Source organism: Argopecten irradians, chromosome 15, assembly GCF_041381155.1.
Source record: "Argopecten irradians isolate NY chromosome 15, Ai_NY, whole genome shotgun sequence".
Lineage (NCBI taxonomy): Eukaryota > Metazoa > Mollusca > Bivalvia > Pectinida > Pectinidae > Argopecten > Argopecten irradians.
In genome coordinates, this window is record NC_091148.1 from 23,174,084 (window position 1) to 23,199,245 (window position 25,162).

The 25,162-nt window shown below is 35.5% G+C and overlaps 2 protein-coding genes across 3 annotated transcripts; one reads left to right on the top strand and one right to left on the bottom strand.

The window, feature by feature from the left end:
* Nucleotides 1-1,380: 1,380 nt before the first annotated feature.
* On the top strand, nucleotides 1,381-8,775 carry LOC138309035 (uncharacterized). 2 transcript variants are annotated; one of them, XM_069250136.1, is made up of 8 exons: nucleotides 1,381-1,458; nucleotides 1,877-1,918; nucleotides 2,508-2,639; nucleotides 2,950-3,004; nucleotides 4,232-4,318; nucleotides 5,577-5,684; nucleotides 8,052-8,092; nucleotides 8,670-8,775. In XM_069250136.1, the coding sequence occupies exons 1-8, from the start codon at nucleotides 1,450-1,452 to the stop codon at nucleotides 8,712-8,714; spliced, it is 519 nt and encodes a 172-aa protein (XP_069106237.1). In that variant the 5' UTR covers nucleotides 1,381-1,449; the 3' UTR covers nucleotides 8,715-8,775. The 2 variants fall into 2 exon arrangements, with proteins under 2 accessions (XP_069106237.1, XP_069106236.1); XM_069250135.1 differs by lacking the exon at nucleotides 1,381-1,458 and adding an exon at nucleotides 1,565-1,612.
* A 1,438-nt stretch (nucleotides 8,776-10,213) lies between these two features.
* Nucleotides 10,214-14,924, bottom strand: LOC138309497 (splicing factor 3B subunit 6-like). The gene is made up of 4 exons (XM_069250713.1): nucleotides 14,803-14,924; nucleotides 12,590-12,708; nucleotides 11,311-11,449; nucleotides 10,214-10,709 (listed from the first exon to the last, which is right to left on the bottom strand). The coding sequence occupies exons 1-4, from the start codon at nucleotides 14,824-14,826 to the stop codon at nucleotides 10,614-10,616; spliced, it is 378 nt and encodes a 125-aa protein (XP_069106814.1). The 5' UTR covers nucleotides 14,827-14,924; the 3' UTR covers nucleotides 10,214-10,613.
* Nucleotides 14,925-25,162: the final 10,238 nt, after the last annotated feature.

The window sequence follows — 25,162 nt, forward strand, 5'->3', positions numbered from 1 at the left end:
AGTGTGTGTTACGCTCAATCCATCATCTTGACGGCTCCTATTTAGGGGAGTTCTAGCCGCCATCCTACATCTGGGTGTGCTGGTGTCACGCGGACTAAACGGCGATACGTCGAGTCCTGAATCCACTAGAGGTGTTTTATCCTGCTCCATAACAAATTGACGTGAATAATCTCAGACTGATCCCACCGCTGCCACCAATTGTAGCGAAAAACTGCGAGCTGATCCCACCGCTGCCACCAATTGTAGCGAAAAACTGCGGGAGTTACGTGTATACGTATATTCCAAGCCCGCAGCCCTCGGTAGATGCCTTCTAGGGTAACGTCAGGCACCCGCCACAATACCCGAGTTTTGATTAAGATAGAGTGGGTCGTCGAGTAAAACACAATTCAACGCCGTAATGAAGTTCCACGTGTATTCAGCAACAATAGCATTTACAGGATACTGTTACAGTTCACAGGATAACCACTCCGCTCTCTCTAGCATAGAAACGTGCACTTGAACAATAGTCCAAACCAGCTAACACTTGAACTCCGTTATTTAACCCAGCTAACACCTGAACTCCGTCATTCAAACCAGCTAACACCTGAACTCCGTCATTCAAACCAGCTAACACCTGAACTCCGTCATTCAAACCAGCTAACACCTGAACTCCGTCATTCAAACCAGCTAACACCTGAACTCCCCGAGCTTCAGTTTCGTGCCCCTTTTATACCAAACATGCAGGAGCCCTGCAGGAGCGCTGCAGAAGCCCTGCAGGAGCCTGCAGGAGCGCAGGAGCGCTGCAGGAGCACCCCGCTCCTTTGCAGGAGCGGTGGGCTCTGGTTACCAAAATTGACAATAACACTAAAACATAACACTTAGAAAAACGATTAGCCACAAGTAAATGTTGACCGTGTGTAATATAGATGTGGACACTGGCAGATTTTCCAGACCGATGTAGCCATTTGTTATAGATAATGGGGATGGGAGGCGATTAATACCTCTCAAATAGGGGGGCAATAAAATTGAGGGAGCCCCGCAGACGATAAGTGCCACGGCCGTGGATAATTAATTACTTCACGGATTAAGGGTCCAGCGTGTTCCCCATCTAATTACCAGCTGTCAACAGATAGATGCGCTATAGAAAAGCACTAAATAATGATGTATAGACAAATACTACAGAATATAGAGATACACAATAGAAAATATAGAAAAATAGTACAGTATTAAATATCAAAACGGCTTGCCATAAGCAATGAACTGTCTCTGTTCCAAATTTTCGGCTATATAGCCACTTTTTCACCTTTTTTGGTCAAATATTAATAAACAAAGATAACCCTAAACATGTTTTCAAAATTTAAAAAAAAATCATAAAATAAAATTACTCGAACTATGCGAAGTGTTCCTTTATGGAAATAACCAAGGGACATAACTATCACCACTTCCGGGAAGCACTGACACGACAAGAGGATGGCGAAGGTGACACTGTTCTGCTGTTAACTTATATCATTCCATGATATGCATTCAATATCGATCTGACATTACTTAATATTGACAAAGAAATATGTTCACAATGTTGTAAAACAAGACAAATGTATGCATGTCAGCTGTCCATGTGTATCGGGTTGAGAAGGTGATGCAACTTGCAGCTGATCATTTCATGACAATAACTTGAAGTAAACTGGAAAACTCAAGTCACATTTTTTAAATGTTTAGTATTATTTAGAGTCTGTGTATATTAAACAGAGTAACACAAATCTTTAACAGGTGTTTACAACCGACGGTAAAACAATGGTGTACACTAGAAAACAACCATTTTTTTGCATTGTTGATTTTGAAAACTTTATAAATAAATTAGGCTAGTAGTAATACACATTTATTGATTTTCTATTTCCAGGTAGAGGCAGGTTCAGAAAGCAAAGGCATTCCGATATCACAGGTAAAAAATATAATGAAATGATAAAATTATTTCCTGATAAAAGTTACTAAGTACACATTTAATTACAGTGTAGATTTAGGGATTTAATCAAATTGGACTGGTATAGCGTCTTTATAGGGTGGTACATACAATATATCGATAATAATTAATGAAGAAGTTGATGAATCGTTGATAACTGGATACCAGACTACGGACAGATTTTTTTGCTACATTATCGCATAAGAGCTGATAAGAAGTTAGGCTTTAGAGAAGGGGCCGCGGTGGTCGAGTGGTTAAGATGTCACCGACATATTACCACATGCCCTCCACCTCTGTTTCACGAGTTCGAATCCCATGTGGGGCAGTTGCCAGGTACTGGCCGCTGGTTGGTGGTTTTTCGCCGGGTACTCCGGCTTTCCCTCACCAACAAACCTGGCACATCCTTAAATGACACTGGCTGTTAATAGGACATTAAACTAATCAAACCAAACCAAAGCTTTAGAGAAATTATGACCTTATTTTAATCAGTAATTAATGGATTGATGGTCAAAGATTTTTAATACCACCCTGGGTCCGGTTTTTGTCACAGATTGTTTTGTGTTTTTCACAGTTGCCTTTGTACAGTAATCCTGAACCTAAGAGCTACGGAGATGCTGAGAAGACTGGTACACTCAGAACAACATTGAAGGGATGCATATCACCAATCACCCGTGCCCTCCTACCAGGAATGACCTATGTCAAGGTGAGTAGGTAATCAGGGTCAAGGTCAAGATCGGCAAGGTCATAGACTTCACTTTGGTATGTGTTTCTATTTGGTCCAAGTCAGATGTACTGTGAGGTCAAAATCAGTATTTAAAGTTTGTTAAATTTGATGGTAATTTTAAGGTTAGTACTGTTCAGTAAAGGCTGATAAGCTTAAAAGGATATGTTTGAACAATCATAAAGGCTTCCACACAGTTTTCCTAAATGGTTTTAAATCTTACAATTTTCAGATGATTGAAAAAAATTTAAAATGAATGTTAAAGTAATGTTGTTTTTTAAATAATTTTCAGGCTGGGACGGAACGTGCAAAACAAATTGGACAGACGAGCTATGAACACACTATGAGTAAATGTTTACTTTATCTCCATACAAAATATAACAGTTCAAAAACCATTTATAATCAAGGTGGATTTTGCGCTTAATTTACAATAATTTATTATTATCAAATACGACCAACCATAAGAATAACTGCAACTTGAAAAGTTACAAGAAAAAAATCTAATAAGGAGAAAGACAACTTCAAAGAACAAGAGATGGGAACCTGATTTATATAAAAAAAGTTGTGTATTCTATATTACATATTTTAGAGTTATCTGCCCTTGTATATTTGGATGTAGCAAATTCTCTCGCAAACTATTGATGTTACAATTGATACCTATGTACCTGCAAAGTAAGCTAACTCATTTGATATGCAGAAATGGGGCAATAGGCCTATATACTTTCTGTTCTTTCTGTTAAAGATGCTCCACCGCTGACAAATGGTATTTTTTCATCATCAAAAAGAGGACCAAACAATTTAGTTTTCTTCTTTAGATACAAAAGTTACATAATTTACACCGTTATAACCATTGAAAAGTTTGAGATTCTAATTTTACTTCAAGTTGAAAATATGAAAAATAATTAATTGCATCCCGAAAAAATTCCATGGCACTATATTCTATATGAAATGAAGTACTGATTGCACATGCATCAAAGGTGAAACAAATTATTTTATATGAGTTTTTGTGTTAATTAGGCATATAATTACACGATTAAATACCAATATCATTTATGCTCTGTCGGCAGTGGTGCATCTTTAATAATTCCTATCAACAATGTGATATTCACTCATAAACTAATAATATTACTAGTGTTATCTATATACCTGTAACAGAAATAAATCAGTAATATCCACCAATGGAATGCATACTATCTGTTAAGAATCCTTTTAATTGATTCATTGGTTCCTTTCTCCAGTGACCGTCCAGAATTTTTTTTAACTTATTCATTGGTTCCTTTCTCCAGTGACCGTCCAGAATTTTTTTTAACTTATTCATTGGTTCCTTTCTCCAGTGACCGTCCAGAATTTTTTTTAACTTATTCATTGGTTCCTTTCTCCAGTGACCGTCCAGAATTTTTTTTAACTTATTCATTGGTTCCTTTCTCCAGTGACCGTCCAGAATTTTTTTTAACTTATTCATTGGTTCCTTTCTCCAGTGACCGTCCAGAATTTTTTTTAACTTATTCATTGGTTCCTTTCTCCAGTGACCGTCCAGAATTTTTTTTAACTTATTCATTGGTTCCTTTCTCCAGTGACCGTCCAGATTGTCCAGAATGATCCCTATGGTCCTGCTGCTATCGGAGGTGGTGCCGTCGGTGGGATCCTTCTTGGTATAAGAGGTACACACCGAATAATAGTTGGACTTGTTGGATAGAAAATTAAATAAGATACCTTGGAAATTGTTGTTGAAGTTCTTTTACTAGTAAAATTCTTCTATTGAAATGTTTAGCCCACCATCATCTGACGGTGGGCTGTGCAAATCGCTTTTCGTCCGTGGTCTGTCGTCCGTCCTTCCATCCGTTAACATTTCTTGTTACCGCTATTTCTCAAAAAGGGCTGAAGGGATCTTTTTCAAATTTGATATTTGATATGTAGGTTGCACTAGGATCTTAGTTGCGCATATTGCATTTTGGACCGATCAGTCAACAAGATGGCTGCCAAGTAGCCATCTCTGATTTTGATAGTTAGAGTTTGTTACCGCTATTTCCCAGAAAGTACTGAAGGGATCCTTCTTAAAATTCACATGTAGGTTCCCCTCTAGTTGTGTATATTACATTATGGGACTGATCGTTCAACAAGATGGCTGTCTGGCAGCCAACTCGGAATTTGATAGTTTGTTACTGCTATTTCTCAGGAAGTGCTGTAGAGATCTGTCTCAAATTTCATATGTAGTTTCCCCTAGGGTCCTAGTTGTGCATATTGCATTTTATAACTGATCGGTCAACAAGATGGCCGAGCGGCCGCCATCTTAGATTTTGATAGTTACCGCTCTTTCTCAGAAACAACTGAAGGGATCTCTCTCAAATTCCATACGCAGGTTTCCCTTGGGTCCTAGTTGTAAATAGTGCCTTTGAGGACTGATCGATCAACAAGATGGCCAACTGGCCGCCATCTTGGATTTCATCATTGAAATGAATTGCCGCTGTGTTTCAGAAAGTACTGATCTGTCTCAAATTTGATATGTAGTATGTTTGAAAAAATATAAAAAGCAGGGAAAAGATCTCTCTTTCCATTGTCAGACATAGATCATTCTTTGGTGGGCACCAAGATCACTCTGGGATCTCTTGTTATGATTGGCGGATTGTGTAATGATCAGTCTTCTGACCACATGGAAGCCTTCAATACCACTATTCATCAAGTTCAAGTGATGTGTTACTCAAAGCCAGGGTTTAGACCTCATTAATTTTAACTTTGTAATTTGTACTGAAGTTAAAAATGAGATACTTGGATTTTTAGAACACAAGTGTATAAGAACAGATAAAACAGGATTTATATATAAACCAATAAGCTGCCCAAAAAGCCACCCATTATAGCACTGATCAGGAATAATAACATTTTATAAGCTGATTATTTATAATAAAAAATTCTTTCACATAGGAGGTAAAATCATGAAATCAGTGCTAGCTGTGAGTGGCGCTGCCTTAGGAGGCTATATCTACTACTACCAACCATTCAACCACACTTCAGAGATCTTCGGCAATTTACGTAAGTGAGAACAGCGTCTAGTCAACTAAGTGTTGGGGTCTCCTGCCATTTGTAACACTAGCCCACTAGATCTATATAGCTTGACATATCTTATTCTATATCCTGAACTTCTAGATCGTGAGATTATTACAGCCGAAATGACTAAATCCTGAATCTCTAGATCATGAGATTCTTACAGCCCAAATGACTAAATCCTGAACCACTAGATCATGAGATTCTTACAGCCCAAATGACTAATTCCTGAACCTCAAGATCAGGAGATTATTACAGCCCAAATGACTAAATTCTGAACCTCTAGATTATGAGATTATTACAGCCCAAATGACTAAATCCTGAACCACAAGATCATGAGATTATTACAGCCCAAATGACTAAATCCTGAACCTCTTGATCATGGGATTCTTATAGCCCAAATAACTAAATCCTGAACCTCTTGATCATGAGATTATTACGGCCCAAATGACTAAATCATGAACCTCAAGATCTTGAGATTACGGTACTACAGCCCAAATGACTAAATCCTGAACCTCTAGATAGTAAGATTATTACAGCCCCAATGACTAAATCCTGAACCACTAGATCAGGAGATTATTATAGCCCAAATGACTAAATCAAGAACCACTAGATCATGAGATTCTTACAGCCGAAATGACTAAACCATGAACCTCTAGATCATGAGATTATTACAGCCCCAATGACTAAATCCTGAACCACTAGATCATGAGATTCTTACAGCCCAAATGACTAAATCATGAACCTTTAGATCATGAGATTATTACAGCCCCAATGACTAAATCCTGAACCACTAGATCATGAGATTCTTACAGCCCAAATGACTAAATCATGAACCTTTAGATCATGAGATTATTACAGCCCCAATGACTAAATCCTGAACCACTAGATCATGAGATTCTTACAGCCCAAATGACTAAATCATGAACCTCTAGATCATGAGATTATTACAGCCGAAATGACTAAATCCTGAATCACTAGATCAGGAGATTATTACAGCCGAAATGACTAAATCCTGAATCACTAGATCATGAGATTATTTCAGCCGAAATGACTAAATCCTGATTCACTAGATTATGAGATTATTACAGCCCAAATGACTTAATCCTGAACCTCTAGATCAGGAGATTATTACAGCCCAAATGACCAAATCTTGACCTCTAGATAGTAAGATTCTTACAGCCCAAATGACTAAGTCATGAACCTCTAGATCATGAGATTATTACAGCCCAAATGACTAAATCCTGAATTTCTAGAGATCAAGGAGATTCTTACAGCCCTAATGACTTAATTATGAACCTCTAAATCAGGAGATTATTACAGCCCAAATGATATATCGAACTTAGTGGTGAAGTCTTAAATGAATATTGATTAAAGATGGAGGTTTATATCTGGGACAAGTTTCTTTCAGTTCTTAAGTATGATCTAGGACACTGTAGATAAGTATATGGAATGAAAAAGCATAAGAAATTTCATTGTTTTGTACCTAAAATGGCTAGCACCAACTGTATCCCCTGTCAAGAGTTGAGAAGTTAGACCTCTGACACTGTAGATTAGTATATTAAATGGAAGCATAAGAAATCTCATGTTTGTACCTAAATGGCAGCACCAACTGTATCCCCTGTCAAGAGTTGAGAAGTTAGACCTCTGAAACTGTAGATTATTATATGAAAGAGAAGTATAGGAGATTTCATGTTTGTACCGAAGTGACAGCTCTGACTGTTTCCCCTGTCAATACTTGAGAAATACATAGGCTAGCTATACCTAATAACTTAAAATAACTTGTTGAACTGCTAGGATTGTTAACGTCGTAGAGAATGCTATTTCTACAGTAATAATCTGTGTGATGAGAATTATCGTTATCACAGAAAACTATGAGAAAAGTTAATTATCAGTTATTAAACTTTGTTTTATTGAAATTTATAATAATTTTAATTTGCATGTACGAGTTGTTCAAAATTAAAGTGAATAGTCAGGCAAAGAAAACCAGTCTAAATGCGTTCATTGGCCTTCCAAAAGTTCTCACATATTAATACGACGGCCACGTTCTGCTTAGTTTCCCAGTTCTGACCATTAAAGTAAAGAAAAGTTGAAAGTATTGAAAGCGAGGCTGTGTGGAAATGTAACCACGGACATAGTGAGCCGGGAGGACGTTTTAGAATTTCCATACTTTAAATTAATTTCTTCGTACGCAGACAGATTTTGACGAGAGATTTTATTTTTCCATTTCATAAGAAGTTATACTGGATACATTCACACCATTTTTACCGACTTTAGCTATCCTTGCCCGACTGTTCACTTTAAAACTAGCTCTGTAAAATGGCTTTATATAGAATTGGTATTTTTTAATTACAGAAAAGAGTGTAGAAGATTTAATATCGCCATCCAAAGAAAAGGTTAGTATAATTAAAAGATTTTCTCTATCAAAAACAGGAGCAGATGAATTCATATTTTTCTCCAATTACAAAAGTTACTTACTTTACACCATTACCATTATTAAAAAGTTTTAGCATCTTATTTTACTTCAAGATAAAAAACATTAAAAATAATGAATTGTGTCCTGAAAGAATTCAATGGCACTATTCCTATATACAATGAACTGATTGTACTGATTGTGCATGTATCAAAAGCAAAATCAATTATTTTATACATATTTTTGTGTTAGTTAGACATAAGACACGATTAAACTCCAGTTGATGTTCGAATGATGCATATCATGTATGCTCTGTTGGCAGTGGAACATCTTTAAAAAAAGAAATGAAAAAAAAAGCGGATGAATAGGAAGAAACAAATCATTTATGCATTTAGGGAAAATCATGAATTTTAATTCTTTCCATTATGATCATGGTAGATGGAATAATTTTGTGTTTGAGTTAAAACTTTCAAATTTGACTAATATCATCAATTTCGACCTTTTTATACCATTATTGTATAAACTAACTATAATGTGATGTATTTTTTTCCCCAATTCAGAAACCAGAAACAAAAGCCCCAGCAGAAGCAAAGAAGGACAGTTAAAACTGATTGTGATATATGTGTTTCTAATTTCTTATGTATATAAAATATTATAATATAAAATGTTTGTGGGTTGTGTTGTCTTTATGAACCTAAATATGAACGTTTCAGATTACATTCCTTTGTTTCCTTCAGTTATGGAAGGTTATGGAAGTCCAGTATCACAATCACTTTTCCTACTGGATTATTTTCTTGGGATATTCTACCACTAGTCTTCCACCTCTGGGCTGTGGAGGCAGAATGGTTAAGGTGTTGCACATTCTATCACTAGTCTTCCACGTCTGGGTTATGTTGGCAAACTGGGTAAGGTGTCTGACATTCTACCGGCAAACTGGGTCAGGTGTCTTAACATTCTACCACTAGCCCACTACCTCAGGTCATAGTGGCCAACTGGTTAAGGTGTCTAACATTCTACCACTATCCCTCCGCATCTGGGTTGTGGTGGCCAAGTGGTTACTGTAAGGAGTCTTGACATTTTACCACTAACTTTTCACCTGATGGATTGTGGTGGCCAAGTGGTTAAGGTGTCTTGACATTTTACCACTAGCTCTTCACCTGATGGATTGTGGTGGCCAAGTGGTTACTGTAAGGAGTCTTGACATTTTACCACTAACTTTTCACCTGATGGATTGTGGTGGCCAAGTGGTTAAGGTGTCTTGAAATTTTACCACTAGCTTTTCACCTGATGGATTATGGTGGTAAAGGTGTCTTGACATTTTAACACTAGCTTTTCACCCTGATGGATTGTGGCGGCCAGGTGGTTAAGGTGTCTTGACATTTTACCACTAGCTCTTAACCTGATGGATTGTGGTGGCAAAAAGGTGAAAGTGTCTAACACTATCATACACTTCATGAATGCGTTGATTGGATGGTAAAGTGCTGTGTGGGTTTCTTTTTCCCTTATAAAATGATCAGAAATGCATCTGACCAAAAATAACTCAAATAAACTTTGATTATTTTACAAGTTTTAATCTTGTATTACTACAACTTGTATACAAAACAAATTTGTAAGATCTTATATGGTCAAAATTTAGAGAAAAAGTATTCGTAACAGCAATTGATATACTTTTAAATACTCACAGTAGACAAAATTTACTTTGAACTACTACAATTACATATTTCTAAGTGTTTATTAAACATAAGTTTATAGCATACAGTTATTTCTATTTCATTGAACCATTGTCTGAATTCGTCGACATTGAAACTGGAATATATCAAATCTTTAACACATCTTTAGCTATAGGATTTATGTACATGATTCAATGGTAATACAGTGACAAATTGTATATTGTTCTAATCAAAATATTGAGACTGTTATAGAAATTCTTTATATTAATATTAGTATTCTTTTAATATTAAAACTTTTGTATAAATGTAGCATTACAGTTTTGATGATACAATTGTGTTTATTTTCTGCTAGCAGATAAACAAATTACATAAAAACATATCATTCATACAACAAAAACAAAATTCCATACATTCCACTTCCATGCTTACCAACATTCACTACACAACACCCTTACAACATTATATCTTGAGATGATTTCAACATACAAAATGTAATAATTGTCTATGTTCTAAATAGTGTTATTTTATGAAATAAAAGAAAATAAGTAACTACATTGTATATGTGTATTTTAGCCAGCTTTTACTTGTTCAAAATATGTTTCAAACCCAAGAACAAAACTCAATAAAAGATGTACTTTTTACTGACTATCACACAATTTTTCTTTAACTCCACATTTTACATATAATTTTAATCAGTGATTTTAGGTGTAATTTTTAAGGGTGATTTGTTTTGAGGTAGAACAAATGTTCTCGCTGTCATAGTGAGAGATGAATCTTACACAATCCTCAGACTCCAGTGTATAGATTATGTGATAAAGATCATATATATTCTGTTCACTTCTTATTAATGTCAGGTGTACTTAGTCCATATTTCTGTTTCATTCTGTCGTTGTCTTCTTTCTTCTTTGTTTCATCTAATTTCTTAAATGCCTGAAAGAGAATAGAAGGAAATATGATTGATGTGCGAGTCAAACAAGTCAATTATAATGTAGATTGACATTCTAAATGCCTTTCTTTATGGAAGAAAATCGAAAGAGAATAAAAATCGTCACTCTCTTATATTAGTTTTACAGTTGAAATTTTGACGTTAATTGAACCAGGATAAAATAATAGAGCTTGAGGTTTACCATTACTCCAATACTGTAACTATTAAGTTTGAGTTATCACATTGTATATATGTATAATGATCAATATACTGATGTTATGTTGTTCTTAAAGTATATACATATTCTGAATGTCTGAAATCTTTCTGCCTTAGTACGCAATCTTGTTAAAATATTGAACAAACAAGTAATCTATCAACAACGAATTCGTACATCAACACAACAAGAATTTTGATGACAGAGTTCTGACAAACAATTGCATCAACTGTGTCAAAGTAATCATAGAAAAAAATCAAAAACAAAGTTTGTTTATATATAATGTCTCTGTAGCTGTTCCTTCATATGTAAGAAGAAAGCATCCATAATTGTTGTACAGTGATATTTCACAGGCGTTTTGAGTGTCCACTGTGTGCTGACGGGAAGTATACCTTGTTGGATTGGTAGTATAGCACAACGAGGTATCTGTTACAGACGTTAAAGCCAGACAGGTGATCACATGCATTCTTGGCATCAAAAATATCTTCATAAACCACAAAAGCTGTTCCTTTGGATTCTGGGGTGTTCCCTCTGTAATGAAAAGCAATATGTTATTTATTCATGGAAAAAAAATAGACATGCATATACATGTACAGTAAATCATTTTTATAACGAATACACTTAGAACAAAGTCATGGTTCACAATAATGCAGCAATTTTCAATACCTTAACCTACAAAGGTTTCTTTAAGATGTTTATAATTTGTTTATACAACAAACTTAGAAATTTGCTTATAACAAAGTATTTTCATTGGTTGCCTGAGGTTTGTCATAACTGTGTTTGAATGTACCAGGGCAGGGATCAATCTAGCTCTGATTTATTACCGTTTATGGGTAAATTTCCCCTCAAGGAATGAATTCCCCTCAGGCCTAAAATTCCCCAACGTTCATTTAGCTGGTATAAAACATCTAATTGATTAAATAGATTAGTAATATTATTTCGCTAGGAGTTGATGTTGACAGATATGCCTGATGCCTCATTATACAAATGTAGGTCACTATACTACCTCTTCAGTTCAGTTTTGTTGACAAATCAAAGCTGCGTTTTCATTGGTCACTGAACCTAGCCGCATCCAATCAGAATTTGAAAGCAAAAAAACCTGTTCTGAAGTGAGATATGCCAAGGATAGTAGGAAGAGAATCGGACTTAATACCCTTGGCTAGCGAAGTTGAAAAATTCCCCTGAAGATTTAAAAATTCCCCATTTGAAGCTAAAAAATTACCGTTTTTGTAACACAATTTCCCCTGTGACTTATTTTTCATTAATTTTTATACTTTTGTTTGCAAATTTCTTCATATTTATCATATAGCTACTGCATATTTTATGATAAACTCAAATTTTTCATTATTGAGCGTAAAATTTTGCTTTACTAAATCTAAACATAAAATTAGTTGTTTTACAGTACTTTTTCGTCAAAATGAATATAATTTTGGACATAAATAAGAAGATTCAAATTCCCCTTTATTTCGCCAAACTTTTCCTCTATTTTGAAAAAGGGTAGTTTCCCCCAAAACCTAGATTGATCCCTGCAGGGAAATATGAAATCAGGTTTGCAAAACTGAAAAGGACTCATCTAATCATTGTGATGACTGCATTTTGTCAACTTAAGAAGGACCCTTTTAATTTGGATAAAATTACAGACAGTAGATATTCATTTCTTTATATACTTACACTCTGATCTGTCGAATGGCTCCATATTTACCGAAGATATCATACATTTCTTCAGCTGTTATTTTGTAAGGTAAGTTCCTCACATACAGAATTCTGTTAACCTCTGGCGGCAGCCGGACCTTTAAAAACAAATGGTAATGGTACAAATATTGAAGTATAGAGAGCACAGCTCAAACTCTTGTGGTAGAGGTGTCTTGGTAACATTACTATATGTAAATCATCCATAGAGTTGTAGAGTTGGAAAACTTTCTCATAAACAGGAAAAGGAAATCACAAGATCCAGTGTTAGGCAAGACTGTAGTCAAAGTCACACTCTCGCATGAATATTAACTGTTAACTTACAGTAAACAGTGCAGTAAGTCAATGCGAAATGTAAGCAATAAAAACGAAACACGACATCGATAAGAGATCAATTCTCTCAGAAGGGGAGATAACTCTTTAGCTGTTGGCTGTTTCTATTCAAAAACAAGCAAATCAATGGATTGTAGCAGGATTAGACTGGGTCGATCATCTGTGACCAGGTAGCTCAGTCAGTAGAGCATTCGGCTTGTGTTCGGAGGGTCCGGGTTCGAATCCCAGTCTGGCTGCTACATTTTCTCCTCTCCTTTTACAGCATTGGCGCCCAACTAAATAACCCATGGTGGTGGTGTTTGGAAGGGTCTCGTAGGCAAAGACTTCGAGAAAGGAGGGAGGAGTGTAGCGGGATTGGACTGGGTCGAACATTGATGACCAGGTACATGTAGCTCAGTCGGTAGAGCACTCGGCTAGTGTTCAGGGGGTCCCAGATTTGAATTCTGGTCTGGCCGCTACAATTTCTCATCTCCTGTTACAGGATTAAAAGCTGTGCTCTCAGATAGGCTTTGCCTAAAATTATAATATAATTTTAGGCAAAGCCTATCTGAGAGCGCAGCAGTTAATCCATTCTTTTGTTTGTTGGGTTTTTTTTTAATGTGTAACTAAATATAAATATGCCATGTAGATCTAAATAAAGGATTTCCAACGGCGAAAGAGTAATCTCCCCTGACCCATCAGTCTTATCGATATTGACATGTGTTTTGTTTTTATAGCTTATTGGGTGCGCTGAATAACTGTGCTGCTAGAAACCATTTATAGAATTATTAATTTTTAGAATCATAGCTTTGCCGAATCACTGGCATTGAGTTAATAACAAGAAAAACAATATTAAACATAGGATACTTCTACTTTCACTTTCTGCAAAAATATGTGACTGCGGCTACAAATTATATCTCAACGTCATTCTCCGTTGCCAGGCGGAAAATTCCGAAGCAACTGCTCACGTAAAATGGCTTTTCAATTAAGATTCAGGACAAACTGTAATTGTTAGATTCAGGTAAGAACAAATTGGAAGGTTTATCTTTCACTAATGTTTTCATTTTGAATTTTTCCATGCGTTACTTGTTTGTAATCACGCGAGAGTGTGATTTTGTAATCACGCGAGAGTGTGACTTTGGATACTGTCTTGCACGATGCTGGATCTTGTGTTGGGATTCCTGTTTCCGGTTTTTGAGAAAGTTTTCCAACTCTACATATATTGGATGATTTACATAGAATAATGTTACCGAGACATCTCTTTCACAAGAGTTCGCTTCGCCTTCGGCCCGTTCGCTGCGCTCTCTTTCATAAATAATCATAATGTCTTCAACAGTCAACTAAAGCTTTAAGCCTTTGGCGCATTTCTCTCAAACTTTGAGCTTTCGCCTGACATCACAAGGCTCATTAGGAATGAAATATAGGTGTGGCAAAGAGGTAACCCCCATGGAAAACATCTGCATCATCTCATACTGCAACACCTTTTAGGCTTTTTAAAAATACCCACGTGCACCTGTTACCAATATTAAAACCCCAGTTTATACCACTACAGCACCACCAACATCCTGCCTATCCGAGATAACTATCATTATTGTTTAATTTCGATAATTAAGATTTTAATAACAGGTTAAGAATGTATGCCAAATCGAAATGAAATTATTATTCCGAGGCTAATGAAATTATTATTCCGAGGCTGGGGGGGGGGGGTTAACAAACAATCGTTCAGACAAATCATGGACATTTCAACTTCGGCTTCATGGGTTTTACATTGGACTGGTTCGTGTTAGCTTCGAACTGACAACACATTCTTGAAATATCATTCGTTGAATGATTTAGGTTGTAAAAGATATATAGGCGTGATATTAAATCAAAATTTCACTTACATTTCCTTTTCTGTTCAAAGCCATCGTCGATGAAAACGATTCAGTCTGTGTAAATGCAAAGCTTGAACGTACTCTTTGTATCGACTCCTTTGACAAACGTCTACGAGACGTAGACTCTCAATATGATACGTAAATGCAACGATTTATATAATTTAGATATTTTACCTGCCAAATAATGCATTAATTATGTAGTATTAAATTATTTAGCACATAACTTATCTGTTCAGTTTATATCAAATGCAAAATGAAAAAAAAATATTTATTTTGGGTTTGAGATTATTGTGGAAATGACGTCATCTTCCGCCATATCGGAGAATAACAATCTTGTCTGCAGCTATTTCCGGATTATCATTGCCAATAGCTATTGATTCTGACATAACGTGAAAATGTCATCTCCTTCAAAAGAAGACTCTGCATTTTCCTCGCCAAGATCAGAAGGTAAGTGTTTGATTCAACTGAAGAATGTCATGTAAACACAGAATTCATAAATGAGCTGAACAAACGTCAAGGACGATAGCCGTAATTTGTTTACGTGGCCTCGGCCTGTCAGCAGATGGTGTGTCATTCGTGTTGAGAACGCATTTGTTTAATATACCATTAAATACGTACTAATGTCGATGTTATACTACATAACAGTAACTATGGACATCCAAGAAGTTGAAGCCAACACAGTAATTGTATAGATATTTTCTCTTCCAATTTGCAACACCCCCATGCTACAAATCTCATTCTGTGTTCATGATCAACACCACCTGAAGATATGTAAACATGCACCCATGTCGAATAAGAAAAAAAAACAAAAAAAACCGACCGGAGTTATAACCATATTCGTCATTGGTGACAAAATAATCTCCCTTTATTTCCTCTTCAGTCAAAAAAAAAAAAAAGTTTAACTGTGATAATCTATTTAAATTTGTTACATTCATAGTGTAAAGCGTGTAGCAAATTTAATCACATACATAGTGATATATTCAGCTTCTAGCTTCGTGCTAGTAGGTATCTCCCTTTTACTCAGTGGATAGATCGGTAAATATAACTTGATTAAGACAAGGGTCTCGGGTTCAAGACACAATATTTTCGTTCTGCTACAGGTGCATAAGTCTACTGTCTACTTGTAGGTTTCACAGTACAGTTCTCAATATATTCACCTTCTTATCAAGATTGGTGGAATTTATCGAACCAATAACACAACATCATTGATCTGTTAAAACCGATCATTAAATATGATTTAACTTTGAATGTATGTAAATATACATACACTAACTTGAGATCATGATGAAAGTTTACCATGTGTTTTGTTAAAGCATTGGTTGTCATATTTTTGATATGTGTGTAACATACATTTGGTGTTCTAGCATATCCAGTGGTGCGCGTTTCAAAAAAAAAAATAGATAAAAAATAAAGCATGAAAATAAAACTTATATGTCTGTATAGCGAAAAATATAAGTCGATGGAACAGCCTTTGATTTGGCAGGAAATACTGGGTGGCACTGGCTTCCGGTCTGGTGTCCTGAACAACGGACTAAACAATAGCAGTAGTTGAAATAGTCCTATCGATAAACCAAATATATTCCTAGATAAATACAATACTTCAATCCATTTCAAATATTTTAATTAGAATTTATTTTCATATATATATATTAACATATATTGGGCTTAGTAGCAACATATAGGTACTGTGCAGTGGCAATGTAAATATTCCAAAATGAAGTTCAAAATCGACAGGCCTTGCTCTAGACACCATTCATGATGTAAAGATTGCTACAACCAAGGCGCTGTTCAGAAAGATTGCTACAACCTTGGCTTTGTCTAGAGAGATTGCTACAATCTTGGCATTGATCAGAAAGATTTATACAGACTTAGTGTTGTTCAGAAAGGTTGCTACAATCTAAGCTAGGTGTTGTCAAAATAGATTGCTACAATCTAGGTATTGATCAGAAAGATTGCTACAACCTTTAAGCATTGTTTAGAAAGATTGCTACAATCTAGGCATTGATCAGAAAGATTGCTACAACCTAAGCATTGTTCAGAAAGATTGCTACAATCTAAGCATTGATCAGAAAAATTGCTGCAACATAGGTTTTGTCCAGAAAGATTGTTACAACATAGGTTTTGTCCAGAAAGATTGTTACAACCTAGGTTTTGTCCAGAAAGATTGCTTCAATCTAGGTTTTGTCCAGAAAGATTGCTACAACGGAGGTTTTGTCCAGAAAGATTGCTACAACGGAGGTTTTGTCCAGAAAGATTGTTACAACCTAGGTTTTGTCCAGAAAGATTGCTACAACGTAGGTTTTGTCCAGAAAGATTGTTACAATCTAGGTTTTGTCCAGAAAGATTGCTACAACGGAGGTTTTGTCCAGAAAGATTGTTACAACCTAGGTTTTGTCCAGAAAGATTGCTACAACGTAGGTTTTGTCCAGAAAAGATTGCTACAACGGAGGTTTTGTCCAGAAAGATTGCTACAACCTAGGTTTTGTCCAGAAAGATTGCTACAACGGAGGTTTTGTCCAGAAAGATTGCTACAACGGAGGTTTTGTCCAGAAAGATTGCTTCAATCTAGGTTTTGTCCAGAAAGATTGTTACAACGGAGGTTTTGTCCAGAAAGATTGTTACAACCTAGGTTTTTGTCCAGAAAGATTGTTACAACCTAGGTTTTGTCCAGAAAAGATTGCTTACAATCTAGGTTTTGTCCAGAAAGATTGCTACAACGGAGGTTTTGTCCAGAAAGATTGCTACAACCTAGGTTTTGTCCAGAAAGATTGTTACAACCTAGGTTTTGTCCAGAAAGATTGCTACAACGGAGGTTTTGTCCAGAAAGATTGCTACAACCTAGGTTTTGTCCAGAAAGATTGCTACTATTTAGGTGTTGTCAACAAAAAATTGCTACAACCTCTTGGCTTTATCCAGAAAGTTTGCTACAACCTAGCCAGACTTTGTGACACATTGTAAATTGCATTTTGGATACCTTTAGAAAAAAGTGGCTGCAGTGGCTGATTGGGTTTTAAAATATGTCCAACACATTACTACAATTCCTCCACCCCATGTGAATCAGGTACTAATCATGTCTACAGGACATGTTTTTCTCCAGACACTACAGCTTTCCCCACCTCTCAAACCTGTCAGTACTGGTAAATGTTTCCCCCACCTCTCAAAGCTGTCAGTACTGGTAAATGTTTCCCCCACCTCTCAAACCTGTCAGTATTGGTAAATGTTTCCCCTACCTCTCAAACCTGTCAGTACTGGTAAATGTTTCCCCCACCTCTCAAACCTGTCAGTATTGGTAAATGTTTCCCCTACCTCTCAAACCTGTCAGTATTGGTAAATGTTTCCCCTACCTCTCAAACCTGTCAGTACTGGTAAATGACTTAGGCTGTTAATAGGATGTTTGGTTCTCACACTGTACTTTACTCTTTTTTTGGGAAAATAATTACAGTGAATTTCTGAGGACTATCACAAAGTTTTAAGCACATCTGCATATATAGCCTGTGCTTCAAATTTATTTCGTAAACAATAGAGAGAAATGACACAAAACCAATTTCCAATTCAATCTTTAAATTAGATCTCAATTATGGTAGATACTGTATTCGACCCAATAAGAGCCCAGGGGGCTTAAAAAATTGATAAAGATGAAAAGGTGCTAATAAGTCAAAATTATTGCAAATTTATACCGTTTTATGTAGTTTTGGTCCTTATTTATGCCTGGGCAATTGAAATTGAGGCCTCAAAAAGGGGGAGGGGCGCTTATAGGGACATGGGCGCTTATTGGGTCGAATACGATATGTAAATAACATATAAATTTCTAGTTAACTCACAAACCGAGCCAGTTTTTCAATGTTTGTGGTGAATGTCAGACACCTCAAACATGTCGCCACCCTGGCTGTTAAGTTCATTCTGGTTGATATACTGGTCCACTTGGCTTAAAATTACATGTAGAATATGATGAACTAGGTAATTATGTATATATGTATGAAAGCCAGAGCTTGCTTATTTGGCAGAAACTGAGATGTATGCTGACACACAAACAGGGAAAATGAAATATAGAGGTTTCATGTGTTAGAGTGCTATAGACACATTTATTTGTATTGATGGCCTTTGGTGTGTACGACTATCAAAAAACTCTGAAATTCCTCAGGGATTCCACTGTCTATGTACCTTTGACTGCCGTGTCTAGCCGACACACTGTGTCAGAACTTCACAAGGGTACAGCACTTTCTGTATCATACGGCCATATTGGTTATTAACCCCCATTGTACGCCAATACTGTTACAGACTGTGAGATGCTTTCAGGTGGATTGTGACTGCAGATACGGGACTTTTGTATACCATAAATAAAAATCTGTAAAGCATACATGTACACTACAAAACAGATACAGCTGTATAAAACCAATATACTCTCATCTCTGGTATTAATAGTGTAGTGAGTTTCTAGTTCTACAATTAATAATGGGTTTTGTTTGTTTGTTTTGTTTAATGTATTTAGCAGCTAGAGTCATTAAAAGACATAGCTTTTGTAAGAGGTGGAAAAAAATCAGAGTACCTGTAGAAAAACCACCAACTAGTGGTCATTATCTGGAACTGTTCTATGTGGGTTTTGAATTTGAAAGCAAGAGGTGGAGGCCTTGGACTAGTGGTACCATAACTTATAACTCACTTACCCTACTTTTATAATAGATTATAGTCTAGGCTTTGATTTAGATAAAGATTAAATATCTTTTCAGGGGTGAATACTTATAAGTTAACTATTTGACCACCATTTCCCCTATTCTAATAATATATTACAGTGTGTTACTACATGGAGGTATTATCTAGATTCATCATTCACTAATTAGATATGAGGACTTTTTATCTTGTAGAATAATTCATTGGTGAATGAATTGGAAAAGCCATTGTTAGGAGTACCTGGTAAACTCTACTTTTCATGAGTTTGGCTTTGATTATGGAATGCTTGAGTTCAAAATTTAGCCAATTGGCAGTTGTAGAAATCACTCAGAGAAGTCAGTTTCCTAGCAATTTTTTTTTTATTGGACCATCTTTAACAAATGTTTGTTTTCTTTCTCAGCAGAATCTGCACAATTCGCGAAGGTTGTGACTGACGGTGAAACGGACAATAGCTTTATTTTGGCATCGATGAAAAACAATGCTACAAACAATTTTGGTGTACACATAATAACACTCACAGATTTATCTAGGAATAGATCTGGTATATATACAATTTTACATATAATAACAACTGCTGATGTTTCTGATGTGTTGTGTCTGACTTGAGCTTTATTTTGTAAACATCTATTGAAAACCATGTTACATATCATTTGAGTTTTATCACATTGTAAGATTTATATATAGATCTTTGAGGCCATATTTGACCTTCAGTCCATTTTGATAACATAATTTTTTATGATACTGTGATTCATCTTATTATAAAACACTAGACCATTTGACATTTAAACAAATCCAACAACAAGCTATACACAGTTTACATAGTTATAACTAAAATATAGTCGTTGTAGTTTGAAGCCAGTCACATGATTAGGTAGTATTGATGTGTAACTCAGAATACTAACATCTGGGATTGTAGTGTATATTTAATGTCACGACTGACAAGTGTGAGAATTAACAGAAAACATCACAGCAGTATAATAACTACAGGAAGGGAGGTGACAAGAATATAGTTTCCTTCCCATAAATTATAGGAATCTTTATCAAATCTTTTTATAAATCTATTTGTGATTTGACCAATGGTCCCCACACACATCTTAGGTATCGATGGCCTGGCTGCATGTAGAAGAAGTAGCTGAAATTTGCATGTTCCTGACAGTCACATGGTTCTGATCAAGTGTTGTTATTTTTGGGTTCAATTGGAAATCTAAAGCCATTTTGACACCATCTTGAAAAACACATTTAAAATTGTATGAATTGATATGGCAGCCTAGTAAGTGTTATTTTTAAAACCCTGCCAAAAACCTGTGTCTGTCTGTCCATTATCCAAGATGTACACCAAACCAATGTCACTACAGTATCTTGAAAAATCATATTTAATTCTTTTCCTATTTGGCTGGGGTCATGATTGTCAAATGACTGTGATGGCCTTGGGCTTCTTGTTTTTTTCTTCTTCAGAATTTTATGAATAAAACACAAAATACCAATCTATAGAGGTCATTTTAGGGGTTTTGTGCTTTGACTTATGTTGTATGTATACCATTCTCTAGAGAGTTTCTGTCCAGAAGAAGCTTGTAAATTGTACTCATAAATGATTTGGGTGCTGAATGGATGATAAAAAGAGCATGCTGATGTGGTAGGCGTACTTGGCTCCTATGAAATATTCATTATCTTACTTGTGTACTATTGATGTTTATATTAGAGAACAAGTGATGATAAATTGTTGGTGATAAAGACAATCACAAGACATTGTATGTACACACAAGGAGGAAGTGTTACTTCTCTATCATTGTACACACAAGGAAATACTTCTCTATCCAGTTCGTTTCTTCTGCTTTTCTTGTCTTTATAATCGTAAAAGCAAAATAACTACTATTGATGCATTCCTGCTTTATTTCTCTCCAAAACAAAGAAATAAGATACTCTGACTGTGTCCTAGATTTATGTTAAAGAAGACAATAGGATTAAAACAGGTGTGTGGAAAAACAATGAGTTTCTTAGTATGTCAACTGACAAAAATTTGAATAAAATATCTTTTTACACTCATCTCAAAACATAAATATTACTAAATGTCAGTTATACATATCATAGAATCTTTATTGAAAAAAAATGAGAGATGATATACCTAACAAAAACTTACCAGAATCAAACATATCTATAAAAGCTACACATAAAACAAGGGAAAATCAGGGTCTTTTAATAGATATATCAAATTCTGTTGAAATAGGCACTTATGACCGAAGAAATTGGCTTTATTAAATAGGCGGTCTTTATACAGAGGTGGTCGCTATGGCAGGTTTTAATTTACCATAAAAGATACTGTATTGATACAATGTTAAATAGGTAGATGGATGCACACATAGACGTGCCCATGAGAAATTGGTATACAATACAATCTAATGATTGGACGGATGTGCATTGATCCTGTTGCCATGACAACACCAGGATAAATCTGTGCTCAACTCTTGTCGTTTAATTTGAATATTGAATCATTTGTATGTGTAAGTTGTCATTGCGATCATCAGTGTTTTAAACAAGTTGAAGGGAAGAAAGCAGTCTCCACAGCTCCTTGATCTTTATAGCAAGAAAACTGTGTACTCTGGGATCGTAACACTATAAGGAAGTTTTGTTTCAACCGCTGATAGCTAAGTTAGACAGCAAGGTGGCTTTCCAGAACTCGACCTGTCTGATCAGGGTTTACTAACTTACCACTATCCTCATCCTGATACATACCTGGGAATTTAACTCCCAGATATACAGGTAGGGAATCTCATCAATAAAATGTTCATGTCTATAATCTGGAACCAGGAGTTTTAATTGGTTGTTGAAAAAAGGATGCATTTGTGATATTTATTTTATTGTGATTGTTGAATTGATCTTTTAAATTGAAACAAAATTTAAGTTCTATAATTTATTGTAGTGTTATTTTCAGATATATTGAATTTAGAATACTTATTCTTTCATTTCCTTGAAATTCTCAAAGATTGTTTTTTAAATACCGGAAATTTTAAAAATAAAAAAAATCTGTATCTAAAAAAAGAAATGAATTTGTTCAAAAGCATTCCTTGTCAAAAGCTATCTGAAACATATACATGTAATATATTAAAGTTACTGATTACACAACTGTGTTTATATTAAAGCTTGGAAGTTTGAAATTATGTCATTGTATGAGTCACATGTGGTGAGTGTGCAGTGAGCATGTACCAGTGTATTAAGTTCTTAAGATAGTAACAGTTTCTATATTTCACTACGGAAATGAGTCTACTGATACCGGTAACAGCTTTATCTATCATCTCTGTCACCTACACCTAAGTTAGGTGATGGTCGTGTGGTCTATTAGAATTTGTAACTCTGCAGACTTTTATGGCAATAGTAAAAATAAGCACAAAAAATGAGAAACATTATTCCTTGATGAAATATGTGAATATTTTTCTGAATAAATGATAACTCTGAAGATGTATTTAGGGGGAAAAAAATTAAAAAAATAACACAAAAAATGAAAAGTATTATTCCGTGATGAAATATGTGGATATTTATCTGAATAAACTATAACTTTGCAGATGTGTTTAGAGCAGTAGTAAAAACACTTAAAACAAAACAGGACAAAAAGAAAATGAGAAATATTATTCCCTAAATGTTTTGTATAAAGCTCATTCTGACTTAGGAAATAAGCTGTACGATGGCTATATCAGTACTGTACAAGAGTTCAAAAGGTGACGCTACGACACACAAAGGTGACGCGACCTTGGACTAACTGTACTGGGTGATCCTGAGATACAGATCGTCGTGTGGCTGTGGTGTATTGTTACACCATATTTACCTGGCTATTTACTTTGTTACAATTTCATTTAGTGTCGGGATGATTGCATGTTGCTAAAAAATTGAAAACTATCGATTGACAGACATGTCAGAGACAATCAATTTAAAACTTGTTGCTATCTTTTCTATAGTGCAAAATAAAAGGTTTTATGTTACTTGCAAATTTTAAGCATAAAGAGTCGACCCAACACTAGCTTACACCCCTCACTCTCACCTTCACTTTTAAATTTATTTACAGTCTCGAGATTTCTTTTTTGCAATGTGAATTTGTCTATTCCCATAAAGGCCCATTCACTACATACTAGTTTTTAGGGCTGCCGCGGTTAACCGGTATATTGGGGTATTGCAATACACCACCAAAAAATATTGTACCGCGATACAGTTTACCTGTACCGGTTTTTTACGAATATATTTTCTTAGTATCATAATTTTATTAATAATTTGATATAATTAAAAAAACCGTTCCTGTCCAATTCAAAAACAAAACCATCTCACAAGATGTGTATTTGTTATTATTCCTTTCGCGCATAATAATGATGCCATGTACAGAAATATCCCTTTCGTTTTCATTCGATTTCTCGAAGTCGGTCATCGTCATATACGGTACTGTGGTAACTATACCGTGTACAAACTGGTTCAACATGATTCAAAACATTTGCAGCATACTCGTTATGAATACGTAGCTTCGCGATCGTCCATTTGAAGGCTATTTTTTTCTGAAATATTATCCAAGTTGATCCGTCGCTCCAATCAATCAACAATACACCGAATAATATATATTCCCTCTTATAACACATTTAAGGTCCGGTGAATAACAATTGCTTGCTAGGGATTTTTTGCCAGCTAATTTCAGGCTTTCATCGTCCGCTCGCCGCCATTTTCAGAAAATTCCTACAACGTGTCCTAAACACCAACACTGGCAAAACCTGATATCTAGAACTAGCCCTTTTCAGAAGTTTAATATCCCGATCTTTAAGGCGTAAGCGAGTATTTTGGACCAGGAACAGATTGGAACGAAGGAATTTGTTTCATTATTTAAGGTTTCAAAAAGTGGTAATTTTTTGGCTCAGACACATATCATGTTATCTATCCAATTCTTGCGAGTACTAATTACACAGGCGTTACGATCGTACCTTATACCTGTCGATATATATTTCATCAGACTCTAGTACATTTTTCTACAAAGCAACCTCACATTATTGAACTATTGTGGTTTACTGCAACTAACATGTTTGAAATACTGAATGTAAAACTACATAACATAGCACAGGTCTATTATTGTATAATAGTAAAACGGACTGTTATTCTTGACTATATGTGAATCTCTCTTATCACATACAATATCTACACCTACCATAAGTAAAGTGTACATAACAATATATGCGAATACATTTATCACAATACAGTTGTTGTATATCACAAATTAAACGCTTCTGCCGTATCGCGGCAGCCCTACTAGTTTTAGTAAAAAATAAACTGGAAGCAGATGTAATAGCCCATTTATCATTGTTATACATGAGATACTTTCACTTATCATAATGATTCATTGGTTCATTTGGTTTAATAAAGTCTTTTTAAGGATGTGTCAGGTTTATAATTAGGAGGTGTTGGAGGGGGGGGGGGGGAGGTATTAAGCAGGGATTAAGCAAGCTTTGAGCTTAAGTTCCTGGAGAAAAATCACTGACTGCAACATCAGTACATAGCATTGAAGTTTATAACTGCCCCATATGTGTTTTGAAATCAAAACTCAAGAGGTGGAATACTTGTGGAAAAATATGTTGGGACTCCTTAACCACTCAGCCACTGTGGCCTCTATGTATATATCTGTTAGAAACAAATATTGATTTTCATCATGATATCTGCCTGCCTTTGGAATGACAGTGAT